The sequence below is a fragment of the Hemitrygon akajei genome, chromosome 14 (genome assembly GCF_048418815.1).
Source record: "Hemitrygon akajei chromosome 14, sHemAka1.3, whole genome shotgun sequence".
In the NCBI taxonomy this organism is placed as follows: domain Eukaryota; kingdom Metazoa; phylum Chordata; class Chondrichthyes; order Myliobatiformes; family Dasyatidae; genus Hemitrygon; species Hemitrygon akajei.
The window spans coordinates 70,419,416-70,438,776 of record NC_133137.1 but is presented as its reverse complement, the minus strand read 5'-3'; the positions used below and the strand labels follow the sequence as shown (position 1 = coordinate 70,438,776).

Sequence of the window (19,361 nt, the reverse complement as noted above, 5' to 3'; positions counted from 1 at the left end):
ATGATGTTTAGGTTGGGGGACTGTGAGGGCCATGGCAAAACCATCAGCTTGCACCTCTTGAGGTAGTTCATTGTGGATTTTGAGGTGTGTTTAGGATCATTATCCTGTTATAGAAGCCATCCTCTTTTCACCTTCAGCTTTTTTTTTTACAGACGGTGTGAAGTTTCCTTCCAGAATTTGCTGGTATTTAATTGAATTCATTCTTCCCTCTACCAGTGAAATGTTCCCTGTGCCACTGGCTGCAACACAAGCCCAAAGCGTGATCGATCCACCCCAGTGTTTAACATTTGGAGAGGTGTTCTTTTCCTGAAATTCTGCACCTTTTTTTCTCCAAACATACCTTTGCTCATCGTGGCCAAAAAGTTTTATTTTAACTTCATCAGTCCACAGGATTTGTTTCCAAAATGCATCAGGCTTGTTTAGATGTTCCTTTGCAAACTTCTGACGCTGAATTTTGTGGTGAGGACGCAGGAAAGGTTTTCTTCTGATGACTCTTCCATGAGGTCATATTTGTGCAGGTATCGCTGCACAGTAGAGCAGTGCACCACCACTCCAGAGTCTGCTAAATCTTCCTGATGATCTTTTGCAGTCAAACGGGGGTTTTGATTTGCCTTTCTAGCAATCCTACAAGCATTTCTCTCGGAAAGTTTTCTTGGTCTTCCAGACCTCAACTTGTCCTCCACCGTTCCTGTTAACTTCCATTTCTTAATTACACTGCGAACTGAGGAAACGGCTACCTGAAAACGCTTTGCTATCTTCTTATAGCCTTCTCCTGCTTTGTGGGCATCATTTATTTTAACTTTCAGAGTGCTAGGCAGTTGCTTAGAGGAGCCCATGACTGCTGATTGTTGCGACAAGGTTTGAGGAGTCAGGGTATTTGTAAAGCTTTGAAATTTGCATCACCTGGCCTTTCCTAACGATGACTGTGAACAAGCCATAGCCCTAACAAGCTAATTAAGGCCTGAGACCTTGGTAAAAGTTATCTGAAAGCTCAAATCTCTTGGGGTGTCCAAACTTTTGCATGGTGCACCTTTCCTTTTTTTCACTTTAAAAATGTACAAAACAAAAATAATACACTAATCTTGCTTAAAATATTGAAAAGAATATTTCATCTTTAACATTATGTCTTTCGGCGATCAGTTCATCTTCTACTCAACTATTCACAGTAACAGAAATTTTGACCAGGGGTGCCCAAACTTTTGCATGCCGCTGTATGAGGTGTGTTTGATAGCTCTGGGCCTGTAATTGCAGGAGCTTAGAAGAATGAGGGGCAATTTCATTGAAACCTATTGAATTTTGAAAAACCTCAACTGAGTGGACGTAGAGAGGATGTTTCTTATACTGGAAGAGTCTAGGACCAAAGGGCATATACTTAGAATACAAGGATGTCCCTTAGCCAGAGGGTGATGAATCTGTGGAGGACAAATCACTGGGTGTATTTAAAGCAGAGGGTGACAGGTTCTAGACTATCAGGGTGTCAAAGGTTAAGGGGAGGAGGCAAGAGAACAAGGTTGAGAGCAATAATAAAGGAGCCATGATGAAATAGTGGAGAAGTCTTGATAGGCTGAATGGCCTAATTCTGCTCCTATGTGTTACCGTCTTAACCAACTGTGCTAGGCAACTGTGAGAACAATATCAGGAAAACATGAGGCTGAACAATGCATTATATGCAAATAACTTAACCAACTGTTAAATTATTTCATTGGCTTAAAAAAACATTCACAAGACTGTTTTCTCTAATGAGAGTTAAGTCTCGTGGTTGGGTTTGTCAACTTTCTGTTTCCAATAACAGTGACCTCCCTCTCTCTTTCTCTTTGTGTAAATACCCAGTACGTGCAGACACACACGTCCAGGAGTGGATTGATTGCATCTTTATTTAGACTTACATTTAAATACGTTTCCAGGATGTTAGATACTAACCATCATTAAAATATTGCAATTTAAATGAATTTAAACCAAATAAATAATAGATAATTAAGCTGGAACATAGTTAAGACCAATAATCTTGCTTGTCCTAAAGCAGTTTGAAGTACAATTCTTGTTGCCTTCTTTAAAAACCAGTTTTTGTACTAAATTAATGCAGACAGATTTGTGATCGTTAACAGCTGAAACCGATCCCAATATCAAATTAAAGATGTGTGATATTAACTGGCAACTTCTTTTACTCATTTACAGGAAGTGGACGTCACTGGTAATGGCAGTAGTTATTACCCATCTATTATTCTTCTTTTAATGAAGGAACAAACATCTGGAGTCACATCAAAGTTCAAAGTAAATTAAGGTTTATAATCAAAATACATATATGTCACCATATACAACCCTGAGATTCATTTTGGGCAAGGGTGGGAGATTTCCATCCATAAAGGATATTAGTAATCTGGGTGCTTTTTTTCAAACAACAATCCAGTAGCTTAGTGTTTATACAATCATAGAATCATAGATCACTACAGCACAGAAACAGGCCCTTCAGCCTATCTAGTTCACGCTGAAATATATTCTGCCTAATCCCATTGATTTGCACCCAGACTATAGCCTTCCATAACTCTTCCATCCACGTACCTTTCCAAATTTCTCTTAAATGCTGAAATCAAACCCGCATCCAGCTTGTTTCACACTCTCATCATACTCTGAGTGAAGACTTTCCCCTTAAACATTTCAACTTTCACCTTGAACCCATGGCCCCTAGTTCTAATTATTTGAACAATTTCCTCTGCTACTTCATTGAGATTCCAGCCTAAGTCTCCAGACCGATGGTTAGAAATCTGGCTGCTAGTCTAACCACAAAATTACTCCTGATTGAAACTGATGAAGTATAACATTAGAGGTTGAGTTGCAACCCAATGTCCAATTATCCAAAAATGCACTTCACTGTCCAATTAATACTGAAGGTAAAGTGCAGGAAGCAACTTTAAATCACTATGCTTAACTATAATTAATCCATTCAATTTTTTGTTTGGATTTGGCATCTCTTAACCTAACATTACTGTCATCAGGATGTACAGTATCCTATGGTATTAGTATACCATAGGTATACTTGATATGTTTGAGTACACTTGGTATGCTTGAGTATCCTATGGTATAAATTTAAAGAGGAAATATATTAGCTTTGGTGTGATGAATTCAATCAAAGCATCAAATGTAGTAATGAGCAATCTGTCAACAAATTATATCAAGTTGCATAACTTTTAGGATCAAAAGTTTCAGTTCAATTAACTATTTCTCTATGCTCTATATTTTCTGTATTTAACACTTATCAATAAGGTACAATTTAAAATTTCTAAATGATACTGCTTTGTATAAAATCAGACCTTTTTATATTAACTTGGAGATATTGTTGTCTGCTGATCGTGACAGAAATAAGAAACAAAGTTTATGAAGTTAAAATTCTTCATCTACATAAGACCTATCATGTTGGAAAAGCGCCAAGGGTGAAAATGGGCACGGCAAGCATCCGAAATTATCTCCTTCCCTAAAACCACGTCATTTCCTGAAATGAACATGCAGCTTTAAATGAAATGTGCTTCTTGGAACTATAATGCAAGAGATCAAATCTCATCTTCCCAAACTGAAATCTTAATTTAGAAACAATTAACAATGTACAGTTTGAAAGTCCAGCCAGGATTCTGCAGCCAACAGTGAAGCAACAAAACTTGCTGTTGACTGGAAAAAAAACTATCTACAAAGGTCTAGCAATCTGTGTGCTATAGCTTTCACCTGCTAGCAAACTTCACAGGAATTCCAAGAACCAAGGAGCAATGATATCATCAAACTGATAAGCAGCCACATTCAAACCAGGAAGGAAGGCTTAATGCACCATTCACTTATAACCCACAAACCAAAGTACAACAAATATAGTTTTTTTTCAAAAGAGCTAGAATAATGTGTAGTTTTTCTTCCATATATTCAGTGTAGGTTAGCCGGTGTTGTAGTGGCATTTGCACTGGATTTCAAGGTGAGTGGTCCCAGGTTCAAATCAAGCCGGCTCCTTACACACTTTCTATCCGTGCTGGGCTGAGCATCGAGCTGGCAACTCGATGTCGTAGAAAACAGACTGAAGCTAAAGAAACAGGAAGGTTGCCACTCGATGCGCTACAAGGTGGGGAAAGGGACAACAATTCACTGTAATAATATCATTGGCAAGCCTACCACTTTTCCTTCCAACCCAAATGTCCTGAAGAAGATGAATTAAGCAGGTTACTGGATTTTTGAACCAGTTATGATTAAGAACCAGAAAAATATTTCCAGAATGGATGTGTAATTTTGAAGGAGATCCTGCAGATAGTGTTGTTACCAATTACCTTTTGCCCTTGTCCTTCTAAGTAGTTGAGCTTATACCTTGTCACGTGATCTCCATGTAATAACAAGATTTTATATTACATGACAAAAACCCTCCATTGACAGATGAAGGAAATTGCTTTGTCCTGGAGGTTGTGAGCTTTGAGTGATGCTGAAACTGAAGTTTTTAACTCTAAACTGAGGATACTGTTAGGACCTAGAGCCTTTGCTATACATGACACACACAGACATCCTGTGGTATCATGTGGAGTGATACCAACTGAATTTACTGAAAACAGATTTTTGTGATATTGGGGCTCTCAGAAATGGGCCAACTTGGATTTCTCATTTATGCTGAGGATAGGTAGAAATTTTAGAGCAATGGATTTTGTACTTATGTTTTGGCTTCTGATAGAAGTGAGACTGGGACTGGTACCAGGGCCTCCTTTTTTTTATAAATGTGGCAGGACAGATTAGATCCCTTGATGATATGACTGCTTACTTCTGTCTGCATTGTATTAAGTGGCTTTCCAAATTATTTCATAACACAGTTTAAAAGCAAACTAAACACACATATAAGCCGGACCAGGTAGCTGCTCCACAACAGATTTACTTCCCTATGTGACTTTAATGAACAAGGTAATTAGGACAAACAATTAGTTTTGTAACAGTGCAGATATGAGCACTTTATTCTACATTAAAATTCTTAGCTGCCATGATAAGATTTGGAGTCTAGTAAGATAGCATTATATTACCATTTCCAACAAACACGTTGTTCTCAGCATTTCGCAATTTCTTGGTATCATGCTCAATGGGGTTGAAAACAGCACCCCCTCTGGAGCAGCTGAAATAACAACTAAACTTTCTGGCTAACTTTTCGTTTCATCATCATTGCAACTCAAGGTCTGGCCCTATGCATTTTAAAACTTACAAGGTACTTTTCAAAATACAAACATAGATAATTAGTGAAAATACTAAGTAATGCCATTTAAACTTACTACATGGTCCTTTTCATAAAAACTGAGAAGTCTCTTTCTTAGCTGATTAATTTATCAGGTTAAAGTCCATGGTTCTTTGCTGTGTTTCATTCATTTAATTCCGTTGAGAATGCGATTTTTTTTTGCACAATACAATTGCCAAGGGCCGTTCAGCCATTGGACATGAGTTTAATCCTACTTTCAACTATTAGTTCATAGTATGCAGGTAGTGCCTCTAAAGTGCTGATCCCAGACAGGTTGTTCTGCAATGTGGTGAATGCTCACCACTCTTTCAGCTAGTGAAGTCCATATCATCAGTAATCATTGAATGAAATGATTTCTTCCAGTACTTCACCAATTAACTTAAACTTGAGCTCTTTGGTTACTGAAATTTCTGTTAAGGAAGATAGGTCATTTTAGTCTACCCTGCTTATAGCTCACATTATTTTATATACCTCAAATAAATTTCTCCTGATTTCTTTGTTCCAAAGTCTAGACTGTTTCTCATTACTCTAATTCTCTTATGCTGGCAATACTGTGGTTATGAGAACAGATCAGTGCTTGGGTATCCTGCAGCAAAAGGCTCACCTTGTAATAATGCACCTAGTTGTTTCCATCATTTACAAGGCACATGCCAGCAGTGTAACAGAATAATCACTACCTACTCTGATGCCTCTCAAGAAGCATCATCGTCATCATTATGTACAGTGTCGTATGATGTAGGCAATCATGGTCTTTTTTCTACAGAAGTGGTTTGCCATTGTTTTCTTCTGGGCAGTGTCTTTACAAGATGGGTGACCCCAGCCATTGTCAATATTCTTCTGAGATTGTCTGCATGGTGTCAGAGGTCATATAACCAGGATACATATATGCACCAGCTGCTCATACGACCACCCACCATCTGCTCCCATGACTTCACGTGACCTTGATCCGGTTCAAGATGATGGTTCATTGCCACTTTCTCAACAGTATTAGCGTAGGCAATATACAATGGCCTTGGCAGCAATGTTCACATCCATCTTTGTAAAGCACTATTACATCCTTCCTGACCCTCACTGACCAGAGTTCAACTTTAGACATGACTCAACTAATATTTTTTACTGTTCTAACATGAACACCCTGTTCATGTTCTGTGCCTCTGCCAATAAAAGCAAGTATTACACTTAGTTTCTTAACCAGCTTTTCTACCTGCTCTGCTACCTCCAAGATCCGGATCCCTTGTTCCTCCACACACTCTGATGTATACTCTTCTGCTTCACGGTTTTGGATAAAAAAGGAATATTAGTTCATGGTCCCAGCATATTGATGTAGTCATAAAGAAGACAAGACAACGGCTATACTTTATTAGGAGTTTGAAGCGATATGGCATGTCAACAAATACACTCAAAAACTTCTATAGATGTACCGTGGAGAGCATCACTGTCAGGTTGCATCACTGTCTGGTATGCAGGGGCAACTGCACAGGACCGAAAGAAGCTGCAGAATGTTGTAAATCTAGTCAGCTCCATCTTGGGTACTAGCCTACAAAGTACCCATGACATCTTTAGGAAGCGGTGTCTCAGAAAGGCAGCGTCCGTTATTAAAGACGTCCAGTACCAAGGACACGCTCTTTTCTCACTGTTACCGTCAGGTAGGAGGTACAGAAGCCTGAAGGCACACACTCAGCTATTCAAGAACAGCTTCTTCCCCTCTGCCAACCAATTCCTAAATGGACTTTGAAGCTTTGGACATTACCTCACTTTTTTTAATATACAGTATTTCTGTTTTTGCACATTTAAAAAAATAATCTATTCAATATATGTAATTGATTTACTTGTTTATTTATTATTATTTTTTCTCTCTTTGCTAGATTATGTATTGCATTGAACTGCTGCTGCCGCCAAGTTAACAAATTTCACGTCACATGCCGGTGATAATAAACCTCAACAAACTAATGATATAAAACTCCTACTAGATTCACATAGATCTGCCAGTAGATATGCCCATAACTGGTTATTCACTATCACAGCCTTTCACTCAGCCGACAGCCAACCACAGGACCTCTGTACTGGTTAAATGGTATTGTTTTAATTATCATGTGGGTTGTTAGGTAACTGTAGGATGCAGGTGAGTGGTAGAATCTGGGGAGAGTAGATGAGAGTGTGGGGAGAATAAGAAGAAATTAATTAGAATGAGTGGTTGATGGTCTGCACAGAGCCAGGGGCCAAAGAGTTATATTTCTCCATGAGTGAGTCAGTGAAGTGCATATGCATGTCTGTGTCGTGCATGTATACTTTAAAATTTTTAATGCCTTTATGTTTGACAGGCCTTGAGTAATTGATAGCTTGGATAACAGACATGATAGTCACTATCCAAAGGGTGGAGCCTTGTAGGTGCAGCGCCTTTCTTGTCACTGCAGCCAACCACCTGAGCCAGAAAAGATTCTACACTGCCCTGAGCCTTCTTGATGAGCTAGAAACTGGGATCTCAATAGAAGAATGTGCAGAGGATCACATGAAAGGGAATGGCAGATGATGCTGAATGTGCAAAATTCCAAGAAGTAACAGACTTTCTCCCTTTATCATCATATACACCTTATCCATTTGGGGATATTTTTTCTGCTGGATTACCTTATAGTTCCCTTTCCTCCCCAATATTGATAACTTGCTTCTGAGGAGATTAGCTCAGCCTACCAATCCGATACAGACACTAATCGATGTCATACCAAGCATATCTGCATCAGAATAAATTCTAATGTAACAAATGTAAAGAGACAGTACACTGTTAAAGAGCAAGACCTTTAACAGTGTTTATGAGCAAAGTGATCTAGAGGTCAACGTTCATAGCTTCTGAAAAATGGCCACACGTTAGTAAGGTGGTAAAGAAGGCATATGGCATGCTTGCCTTTATTAGGCAATGAGTTCAAAAGTCAGGAAGTTATGTTGCAGCTTTATAAAATTCTAATTAGATCGCATCTGGAGTATTGCATACAGTTCTGGTTGCCTATTATAGGAAGGATGTCATGGATTTGGGGAAGTGCAGAAGAGGTTTATCAGGATACTGCCTGGAATAGAGGCTATGTGCTATAATGGGAGGCTGGACAAACTTGGGTTGTTTTCTCTGGAGTGGTGGAGGCTGAGGGGAGATCTGATAGGGGTTTATTAGATTATGACAGGCATAGATAGAGAGTCAGTATCTTTCTCCCAGGGTTGAAATGCCAGAGAGCATACATTTAAGGTGAGAGGGGATAATTTTAAAACAGATGTGAGGGGTAAGGTTTTTTTTAATTAAGAGAGTTGCAAATGCCTAGAATGCACAGCCTAGGGTGGTGGTAGAGGAAGACACATTAGGGACTTTTAAGAGATGTTCAGATAGGCACATGAATGTGAGGAAAATAGAAGAATAAGGGCATTGTGTGGGCAGAAGAGATTAGTTTAGTTAGCCATTTGATACTAATTTACAGTCGGCCCCCCTTATCCGCGAGTTCCACATGTGCAAGTTCAACCAACCGCGAATTGAGAAAACCCGGAAGTGCTCTTCCAGCACTTGTTGTTCGAGCATGTACAGACTTTTTTTTCTTGTCATTATTTTCTAAACAATGCAGTATAACAACTATTTTACATAGCATTTACATTGTATTAGGTATTATAAGTAATCTAGAGATGACTTAAAGTATACGGGAGGATGTGCGTAGTTGCCATGGATCAGGATCGGAAAAAAATGGGAAGTTCTCTTACTAAGTAAGTTAGAACAGGTACATCTAGTATTATTTAGCATCAGTTAGTCAAATGTTTGTCTTAGTACTGTATATAGTATATATTTTACCTTTCTATGCATATAAAACACTTAAGAACATATGTTTCAGCACCGGGCTCGGGAACGGAAGTTCCCAAGTTCAATCCAGTGACAGACCGCTTCCAAGCGCACTCTCCATCCGTGCCTGGTTGATATGGAGGATCAAAAACCCAAAACCTAATAATTAAACCACTGCGTTGCATAGTAATAATTGTAACTTTCATTGGGGCAGGGCTTTTCTCACTTCATCCTTTAAAATTGTTCCGATCGTTGACCGACTGTAGCCTAACGCTTTTCCAATGACCGATGGCATTTCACCTCTTTCTGATTGCTTTATTATTTCCACTTTATTTTCAATTGTGATCGTGATTATTTTCGTGAACAGAAACACTGTGGATTCAGAGCTCCGCCACCAGGTCCTAATGTCCACCGCATTGAGACAGGTTGAAAAGGGACTTGAGCATCCACGTTTTTTGGTATCCGCGAGGGGTCCCAGAACCAATCCCTCGCGGATAAGGAGGGCAGACTGTAATTGGTTTGGCACAACATTAAAGGCTGAGGGGCCTATTTCTATGTCTATGTACTGTTCTATATTCTATGTGACAGAAATCCAAAATGCACAAATCATAAATTTAATCCCTTGTTATTTTCAATACAAATTTGACAATCAAATGGCAAGACAGCAATATCAATCATTAGCCCAGCCTATCCCTGAACGAGGCAGAGGTATTTATTCAGACAAAGAATATATTGTACTTCTAACTCTGCTTCTAACAGGATGAATCTATTTGCCAAGTTGGACTGTTGTTTCAATGTCAATGCTAATTCTTCACCAAGAATACTTCAAATACTTTTCGCTTCTGCACTATACCAATAACTACAGTATTTGTGTTCAAGTATTTTATGTTGTAAAGACGTGCTATATGAAACAATGGGCTAGAAATGATAACGAATCGGCAAATATATGTTAAATGCACTCCAGAGTACTTCACAGACAGAAGAGGTACTGCAGATGCTGGAAATTTGCAGTCTTGTCCCAAAACGCTGACTGTTTATTTCTATCCACATATGCTGAGTTCCTCCAGCACATTGTGTGTATTACTGCAGAGTACTTGATTTGTGCAAGGACTCTGGCAGAGAAATTTCAGTGAGCAGAAGACCTAAGTTCAAAGAAGAGTATTAGGCCTCCCACAGGGGTTTCAGTGCACTGAGGGAAGAGGGCTGGATACATGATCTTGGTTGGTGGACATAGATCAAATGGGAATGGGAAGGGGGAAGAGCTAATTTGGCCAGGTCATGGATGTGTAAGATGGGGAGGCAAAGGAATTGGTATTACACATGAGCAGAAGTCTAATGATATTGGTACCAAGAGGTATCCATCATTCTCTGTCCATCAAGCAAAGTGCTTAGAACAAGGGTTCCCAACCTGGCATCCACTATCCCCTGCTTAATGGTATTGGTCCATGGCATAAAAAGGCTGAGAACCCCTGGCTTAGAATGACAGATACCTCTAACCGCACAAGGTAAGGTTTAGTTAATGCTAATGCAATTCCTCAGTCTTTCTGGTTTCAGAATTCAATGCCAATTTCACTATGAATGTCTGCACTCATCACAGGACACGAATGTACAAATAAATTTTGTGCTAGTGACATCAATACATTTGTTAAAAATACTTGATGTCAGTGCACATATGTGGATCAAATTTGTGGAAAGCATGATATGTGCTTGAAGGACCTAATTGTGTTTACCAATTAGGTTTTAAATAAATAAAATTTACTCATGAAGCAAACAGAGGCGCAGACTAATACAGGAAAATTTCTAGTGACTATTCTCTTCACATCCCTTGTCACTAATGCAATTAACAGAAAAAATTATTCTCTATCTACTCTCACATCTCAAAACTTTAAAACTTTGAAAAAAATTAATCAGACCCCGTTGATGTCTGTAGTTCCAATGAAAATATCATTCTTTTTCTTCCTTCATCACAACCAGAGCACCTGGCATTGCTTCTGTAAATCTTCTCTTTTGTGACTCTAATATTCTTGCTTTAATGTGGTTCCCAAGTAATCAATGTACTCAAGAGTTTCATGGAAATACTTTTAAAATGTATAAAAAAGACAAACCACTATTTAACTGAGTGACTAATGTATTTAATTGAAATATATAATGAATTAGAGCACTACCAAAATTACTACAGTACTATAAAACTGCATATTAGTTCCTAATTGTTGACAATGGAGGAATTCATCCAGCATACTCTGCCGTGTTCTTTTGATTGACTGTAAATGAAAAAAATCAATGGAGATACCTGATGCAGATAATGGATTACCTTCATACAAAGCTCTCGATGACTGCATCCTCCTTCATTTTTATTGTAACATTCAAGATGAATGCTGATACCTTCCAATTCTTTGTATTCTCAACTTGTTGAGGTAGTGAAATAGTTTCATTTCACATCTGGCCTTTTCTGGCCACTCCAAGCCTGAATGCTCAAACCGCAGTGAGCAACACAATTCTGAATTGTCTTACTGCTTATTTCTCACCAACAATCAGTGATAAAAATCACTGCTCTTTGAACACAAACAGACACAACTGATGTTATTTAAAAACCAAGCATGGTGTAGTGTCTAACAGCTACACAAGTACACATGACTGATGCTAGTTGGAAACTGTTAGTTAGAAACAGCCACCTTTTCACAATTAAGCGGCATAGTGTCCCAAAAAAATGAAGGGAATCCTGGTTAAATTCTCAATTAGTTTCTGATCTTTAAGAGTTGCCCCAAATAAGTGGCTGCCCTGATTAACCAATGGCTAAATTAACGGGAATCCATTGTATTTTATTTATCATCTCTTACTTTGCATGCAAACCTATGTTTTAATTTCTCTGTGTCTATATCCTGGTATATGTTGATTTTACTACTCAAAGGATTCTCTCAGTTAGGTTATGTTCTTGTTTGTTAAAATAAACAAATGCAAAGGCCAAAGAAAACTTAAGCACCTCATATTGCTCTGAGGTATTTTAGAAAAGCTCTAGAAAAAGATAACTGCATATAAACTTTTAAATGAAATTCCAAACAATATTAATATACCATATGTTCTTAGAGATTTAAAATTGGATATTTCAAAATACATTAATGCATTCTTTGATCGCTTAATGTAACAAAAAGTGGACTCACAATAAAGACAAAGAGTCACAGATTTGTACTGCATAGACATGAGCCATTTGGCCTACCAGGTCCACGCCGACTTTTTTGCCCATCTGTCAGGGCATATTCTGGGGTTATGGTATATAGCAAATACTAATTTCAACAGCAGCCAGCCTTTGGACCTGAACATGGATAGTAGTTTGAACTTAAAGTGCAGCTCTGAACAATGGTCTTCTTGAGCTGTATATTGGGGTTGATTGCAAACAAAGAAACACTGCATTTGACCTTAAATGCCTTCATATGCATGATTGCAACGCAGAGTCAGAGAGAATTAACATTCATTTTGGGTGTCTGGAGTATGGGTGTGAAGATGGAGGTGTCTGAAAATTATATGCAATTCAAAGGAAGCACTGTAGATACATTGTAACTATAGAATTGTCCTGCTGTTACCTTTGATCTTTAACATATAAAAATGTCATGTACTATTGGGTCAGGCAGGCCTCTTCTTTCAAGAGTGTCTCGAATATGACACCTTTGCTGAATAAAGGCTTCTATATCCACTAGCTTCAGTGTCTCTCAAGTCATAAGTCAGAACACCATCTACATTAGTCCTATTTGACATGTTAAGATCACATCCTTCTACCCCTTGTCCATCTAAATGTGTCTAAATTCCTCATAAACATGACAATTGTATCTGATTCCATCACTCCAAATGTGAACACAAATATTAATTTAGTAAGAGTAAAGTAATAGACGACTTTTTAAAAAATCAGGCATTACTACAAACATGCTGGAAGTGCTTTTGTAAATTATAATTTCACTTACTTTTAATGGAAACATTAACTTAATCAAGTATATTGATTTTGTAATTATCATTATCCACTACTCACTTGTTATGTAGTCTTGTTCACTTCCAGATTCCTTTTCACATTCACCATCACTGCCTCTATCATCAAGAAGAATCTTCCTCTGTTTTAACACTGCTCCAGATGCTGCCTGTCTTTGTCTAGGTCGTACTGAGGGTCCTTCATTTTCAACAGTAGTTTTGTCTAAGCCAGAACAAAAAACGTGTAATGGATTACAACAGTCATTATTCTTAATACCGTACAGGAAATAATATCTAATAATATACAATTCATTATATAAAATCTATCATATATTTAGCTTCTGCCAGATTTCACCCAACTTTTTCTGCCACATTTCAAGAACTTTTAATATATTGAAAACATTCACAAATGGAAATCATTAGAACCACTAATTTAATTGCTAATCAAAGAAATTCAGAATTCTATCCTGGATCTTAAACAACAATCAGCTTGTTGCTGACATTTCCTTGCCTACTTCTATCTTACTTAACTTCATCTAACTGGTTCCATATCATTGAAATCCTTTCTTTGTTCTTGCCAATTGCTGCAATCTGTGATTGTCAAACTACTTTTCTCATGTACGTGCAAAAGCAAGCTCCAACAGGTAACTTTGGAGGATCTGTGAATTGACTCATGGCCTGAATGTAAAATGTTCATGAAGATTCATCAGAAAATTGACTATGAACTAATGAAGGGCTGGACTTTTTTTTGCAACAGTCTTCATTTATCTGTTGAAATCCTCTGCTGTGATCTGATAGTGCTCAATGATATCACTATTAATTGGCACCATATTTCAATATGTTCCTCTGCGGAACTCCATTTATCTGAGGTTCTCACAGCATTTACTTCAGGTAAATCAGTTCTTTAGTCAATACAAGGTTAGAGCACACCCCAACAATTTCAATGAAAATTGTAGGACACAAGAAAGAAAGATAAGGTAAGCCCCTATTGAAAAAAAAGAATAATTATCTGAAGTTTTTCTTGCATGTTTTTAGGATTTTGTTTAAATATATTGTAGAAAAATGTTTAAAAAATAAGGAAATTTTATTTCTAATAGTCTTTCAGATGTTTCTATATGTCAGAAATATTCAAAGCCCTGACAACAGTCATGCAGCTAGGCCGCTGGTAGACTTTGCAGTTGTCAAAGCTGTCAGTGCAGCTTGAGGCAGGATTTCACCTTTGCTTAGTTTGTGGACCTGCTACAGTTAGCCCCCATAAAATAGGCCACTCGGATTTGGATCAGGCAAATTCAGCTCTTGGATGACCAAGAGTAAACAATACAAATGATTTTTTTTCCCTCAAAATTAGAGAAAATAGAAAAAATTGAAAAGTAGCTCAAAAATTAAGAAAATTAAGAATACATGCATTAGATAGCACCCACTTAACATATACCTTTTACACATATCACCTGGCAACATTTCTCATAAATTCTACACCAAATGGCATTAGATCTAGATCAATTAATAATTTTAAAGATGTGAGACAGACCAAAGGAAGAGAGGTTTATTTTTAATAGCATGCTTCTACATAAAACAGAGACTATGCTTCCCTGTTTGGGTTGTGTTGTTATTTTGTTTCATTACATATCCTCTCTAGCCCTTCTCTTCTTCTTCTCACTCTCCAATTTTGGTTTTACCATAATTTCAATAACTAGTTCTGAAAAACATCAGTCAAACAATGAGAAGAACCACAGCAAAATTATTCCATTGGCACAATGTTGCTGTATCCTGTAAAATACATACCCAGATAGACTAAATTCAGGTCATAGTGACAGCACTCAATAGGGGAAGGATAGAAATTTTTATCCAATATTTTGATTTGAGGCCAAAACTTTGAGATCTTCAAGGTAAAATTTAGCAGAGGGAATTATGTGGTGTACACACCAGCTGTGTGAGGAAAAAGGCACGACAACACCTCTCTCACCTCACATGGTTGAAAAAGTTTGGTATTGGCCCCCAAGTCCTAAAACTTTCTACAGGGGCACAAATGAGAGCTTCTTGACTGGCTGCATCACTTCCTGGTATGGGAACTGTACCTCCCTTAATCACAGGACTCTGCAGAGAGTGGTGCGGACAGCCCAGAGCACCTGCAGATGTGAACTTCCCACTATTCAGGACATTTACAAAGACAGGTGTGTAAAAAAGGGCCGAAGGATCATCGGGCACCCAAGTCACCCCAACCACAAACTGTTCCAGCTGCTACCATCCAGGAAACGGTACCACAGCATAAAAGCCAAGACCAACAGGATCCGGGATAGCTTCTTCCACCAGCCATCAGACTGATTAATTCATGTTGACACAACTGTATTTCTATGTAATATTGACTGTCCTGTTGCACATACTATTTATTATATACTATAAATTGCACATTTAGACAGAGACATAATGTAAAGATTTTTACTCCTCATGTATATGATGTAAGTAATAAAGTCAATTTAATTAAATTCAATTAAAAAGACAAATGACAATTCAACTGCCAAATTTAACCATGTACTTTCTGCTGAACTTAAAATGAAATGATGGGAGAAAGTTTTAAAAGCCCACTGTTGATCACTGGAATTCTGATCAGTAATTTGGTTACAAATATAAGGCAATTCATGAAAACTCACTAGTCACATGAAACAAGGACAGCAGCATTTAGTAGGACAAGAAAGTGACCTAGCAATGATTCAATTAATTACTGCAAGCTTACCAGGAAAGTTGCTATTCTCATTGCAGTTAGAGTGTAATGATGTATCTGTATTTGTTGTTTCGGCTGATTCATTTGCTGTTTATTACATAGAGAACATTAGCAATAAATTTTACCTTTGCAAGTGGGACCAACTTCACATAAAAATAAAGTCATCTATATTTAAAGTCAAAACAAAATATTATAGCTATTTTAACAACATACTTTATTAATAAACAACATTACAGAAGGAATAGAACGTATTGTTTCAGGTAGAAATGAAACAGTACAATAGAATACTAAAAATACTGCTGTTTGATAGTTATCTAAAAATGCTTTACTCTGTAAACTATTAATGCAGAATATCAGAAAATACAGAGTTTATATTTAATAGCTCAGAAAAAAAGGAATAACTTATTTATTTTATTTTTTACTTAGAGATACAGTAAGGTAACAGGCCTTCCAGCCCAATGAGTCCGCACTGCCCTATTACACCCATGTGACTAATCGACTTAATAATCCGTGTGTCTTTAGAACATGGGTCAAAACCAAAGCTCCCAGAGGAAACCCACGTGGTCATGGGGAGAATGTTCAAACTCCTTAGAGATAGTGGCAGAATTGAACTGGAGTCACTGGCATTGCAATGGCATTACACTAGCTGCATTACCAATTTGAAGCATGGTATTTTTTTTCTCTACCTCCATCTACCATCTATCTGCCTCTCCCTCCAATTCCACCCATCCCTTCCACAACATGGCTTGACATGCCCTTCATCTGTCACCTCTACCTAGTCCACCAATCACCTCAGGCTCCTGTGTCACCACTCCCCCTCTCCTCTTTATCCTGGCTATCACTTCTTTCCACTCCCAGTTCTGATGCAGAATTTCAGTTGGAAACATCAACCATTCCTTTTCTCCCTCAGATGCTTTTCAACCTGCTGAGTTCCTCCAGCAGATTGTTTGTTGTCCACATTTCTAATCTGTTGCACACACCTTTGAAGATATTCAGTGGGCCCACCTTTTTACATAAATATGACAAGTGAGCCCATATGAATGTACTCATCTTCTATGAAACTGTTGGAAATACTCAGAGTCAAGTATACTTCCACTTATAAATGTGTTAGTAAATTTGTACATATCTGTTAAGCATTTTGTATAGAATAGTATATTATTTTGCATTTCAGGCAAATTACACAACAAATATGTAATGAAATATTTTCTGTAGTATGCTGTTACATTAGGATACAATCCACATTATTTACTACAGCAATGGAAACTGGCACTTTGTTAAAATATATATTAGTCTCACCTTCACAAGTGGACTCTTGTGCTGATATGATTAATGCAGTCTTTAAGTTTCTTTGGTAAACTTTTTCATCAAGTGGTAGTCTGTGTTAAAAAGCAAACTGGCCAATTAAAATAATCAAAGTTCAAGGGCAAACAGCACTAAAAGAAAAAAAAAGAGCGGGACACTGTCATACAACAGTATCGCTCAGTAACTACAGCAAGAAAAGAAACCCTAAACTTCCCTAAATCAAACAATCAAAAAAATCTAATTTCTTTTCTATATAATTTTACAGTAGATTTACCATGTATATATTCAGTTGATTTAGTATTTTTATACTGGCAGAATTAACTTTGAAGAATAGAATAAAATTGCCATCAACAGCAGGACAATATGATGTGAGCTTCCACTAAGAACCAGCCATTTTGGTGAAATTATGATAGTGAGGAAGAACAAGCCTCTATCACTAGATTGGGGTGTCAATAAAAACTCTTACACTGATCCGGAATAACTAATTTTCTATTCACTGGTAGTGTATTGATCTTTGCAGTAATCAAATGTATACATTGGCTCTGTCCAACACTTAACTCAAAGTATATCCAGCTCAACAATAAGGCCCAACATAAAGAAATTGTCTCTCTTGGAGTCACTGTACTTCTCAAAAATAAGTGATCATTGATTGCAAAACAAAACAAAAACAAATCAGAAATTAGGGAATGTAAAATCTAAAGTGAGCTTTCGAGAGTAAAGTTAAGAAACAATTCCAGAGCCTGGTGCATCTTCATTACAGCTTTTTATTCCACCAGGCTTTACGATATTAGTAGATGCACATGTACATTTTTCATTTAAATCATTACCATAGATTGTGAGTATCTGAAGGCTTCTTGTGACTTTTTTAATTGAGATTCAACAAAGTTATTGAGCAGTCTCTTCTGGCCCTTTGAGCTGTATTGCTTAGCAATGCCCCAATTTAATCCTAGCGTAATCACAGGACAATTTACAATGACCAATTAACCTACCAACCAATACGTCTTTGAACTGTGGGAGGAAACCAGAGAAATCCACATGGTCACGGGAAGAACATACAAACTCTTTACAGGTAGTGGCAGGAATTGAACCCTTGTTGCTGGTACTGTAAAGTGTTATGCTAACCACTACACTACCGTGCCACCCATCTCATTAGCAATAGTGAAGCATCCTGAAAAGGTCCTGTTTCTTTTTAAATTTCAGTCTCAGTCCTTCAACAAATCCACTGTTCCCATTCACCTTTTATGTGGTAACATCAAAATGTCTTTTGAAATTCCAGACATCCTATATCCATATTTGTAGTTAGATCCTCAAAAATAAACATTTAAACTTGTCAAGTACAATTTCGCTGTATTTTCCAAGTGTCCTGTTACATGGCACTTACTAAAGAATTGCAACTTTTTCCTGACAGTTGGTGTCAGGCTAACTGGATTATACTTCCCTATTTTCTCTCTTGTTCTTCAGCAGTGATGCTGAATTTGCTAACTGCTAATCTCCTGACAATAGTGATGATCTTCTAAAATTCTCCAATGTTTCCACTATTTCATCAAACACCTCTTTTAGAATCCTGGGATGCAGACTATCTGTCAGGGGATTTGTTAGCTTCTAGTTCCCTCAATTTTTCTAGTGTTTCTCCTGAGTAGCTGACTCCATATAGCAACAAGAGTACTCTCAGCCACAAATGAGATGAAGGATTTTTCTGTCAAGAAATCTTGGTGAATATATTGCTGTATGAAACAAGGATTTTTTTGCAGCAAATTTGTAAGTAACTATCTACCACTCAGTCCATATTTATGGAGAAATTCACACTGCTCTTATTGAGAAAACTTACAGTAAATTCTGTCATAAATATTCCTCAATATAATTCAATTTTGTGCAGAGATTTTTTTTCTGGTGGAATATGTAAATATCATATTTGATGTAAACATCATTGTTTATTGATAAAGCCATCACAAAACAAACTTGGCTTGGAATATCCTCAAGAAGCATGAGAGTTCACTTAGAACAAATTCAAAGTGTTTTTTCTTTTGGTATTAGATCCCTTTATATCAGTTTGATATAGTGTACAAAATCACCAGAATTCAAAAATGAGTCTGTAATTCTATGCACAAGTTTCATATCTCAGTCATGAGGAAAAAGATTATCAAGCATTTAACAGACATTACATTTAAGGAAGAAGAATTCCACTGAAGCAGAACGCTTCCAATCCACTGAAAACATGTTTACATATAAGTAACTACTTTCATTAATTGCAAGGCATTGCTGGAAAAGGAAACAATGAGAATCTGGGAAGAGTGATACTGACTGAGACTCTAGGAGGTAAATCAGGCTGAACAGGTATTCCA

At 37.4% G+C, this 19,361-nt stretch overlaps 1 protein-coding gene across 2 annotated transcripts in view; it reads right to left on the bottom strand.

Annotated features, from left to right (window-relative positions):
- The window catches only part of rad51ap1 (RAD51 associated protein 1), a 67,013-nt gene that overhangs the window by 34,839 nt on the left and 12,813 nt on the right, over positions 1–19,361 (bottom strand). Inside the window, exons 4-6 of one of the 2 annotated variants that reach the window (XM_073066341.1) lie at positions 17,014–17,093; positions 15,730–15,804; positions 13,063–13,221 (exon numbers count right to left, since the gene is read on the bottom strand). In XM_073066341.1, the coding sequence (XP_072922442.1) occupies positions 13,063–13,221; positions 15,730–15,804; positions 17,014–17,093 (314 nt within the window). The remainder of the gene's footprint in view (positions 1–13,062; positions 13,222–15,729; positions 15,805–17,013; positions 17,094–19,361) is intronic. The other variant, XM_073066342.1, reaches the window with a different exon arrangement.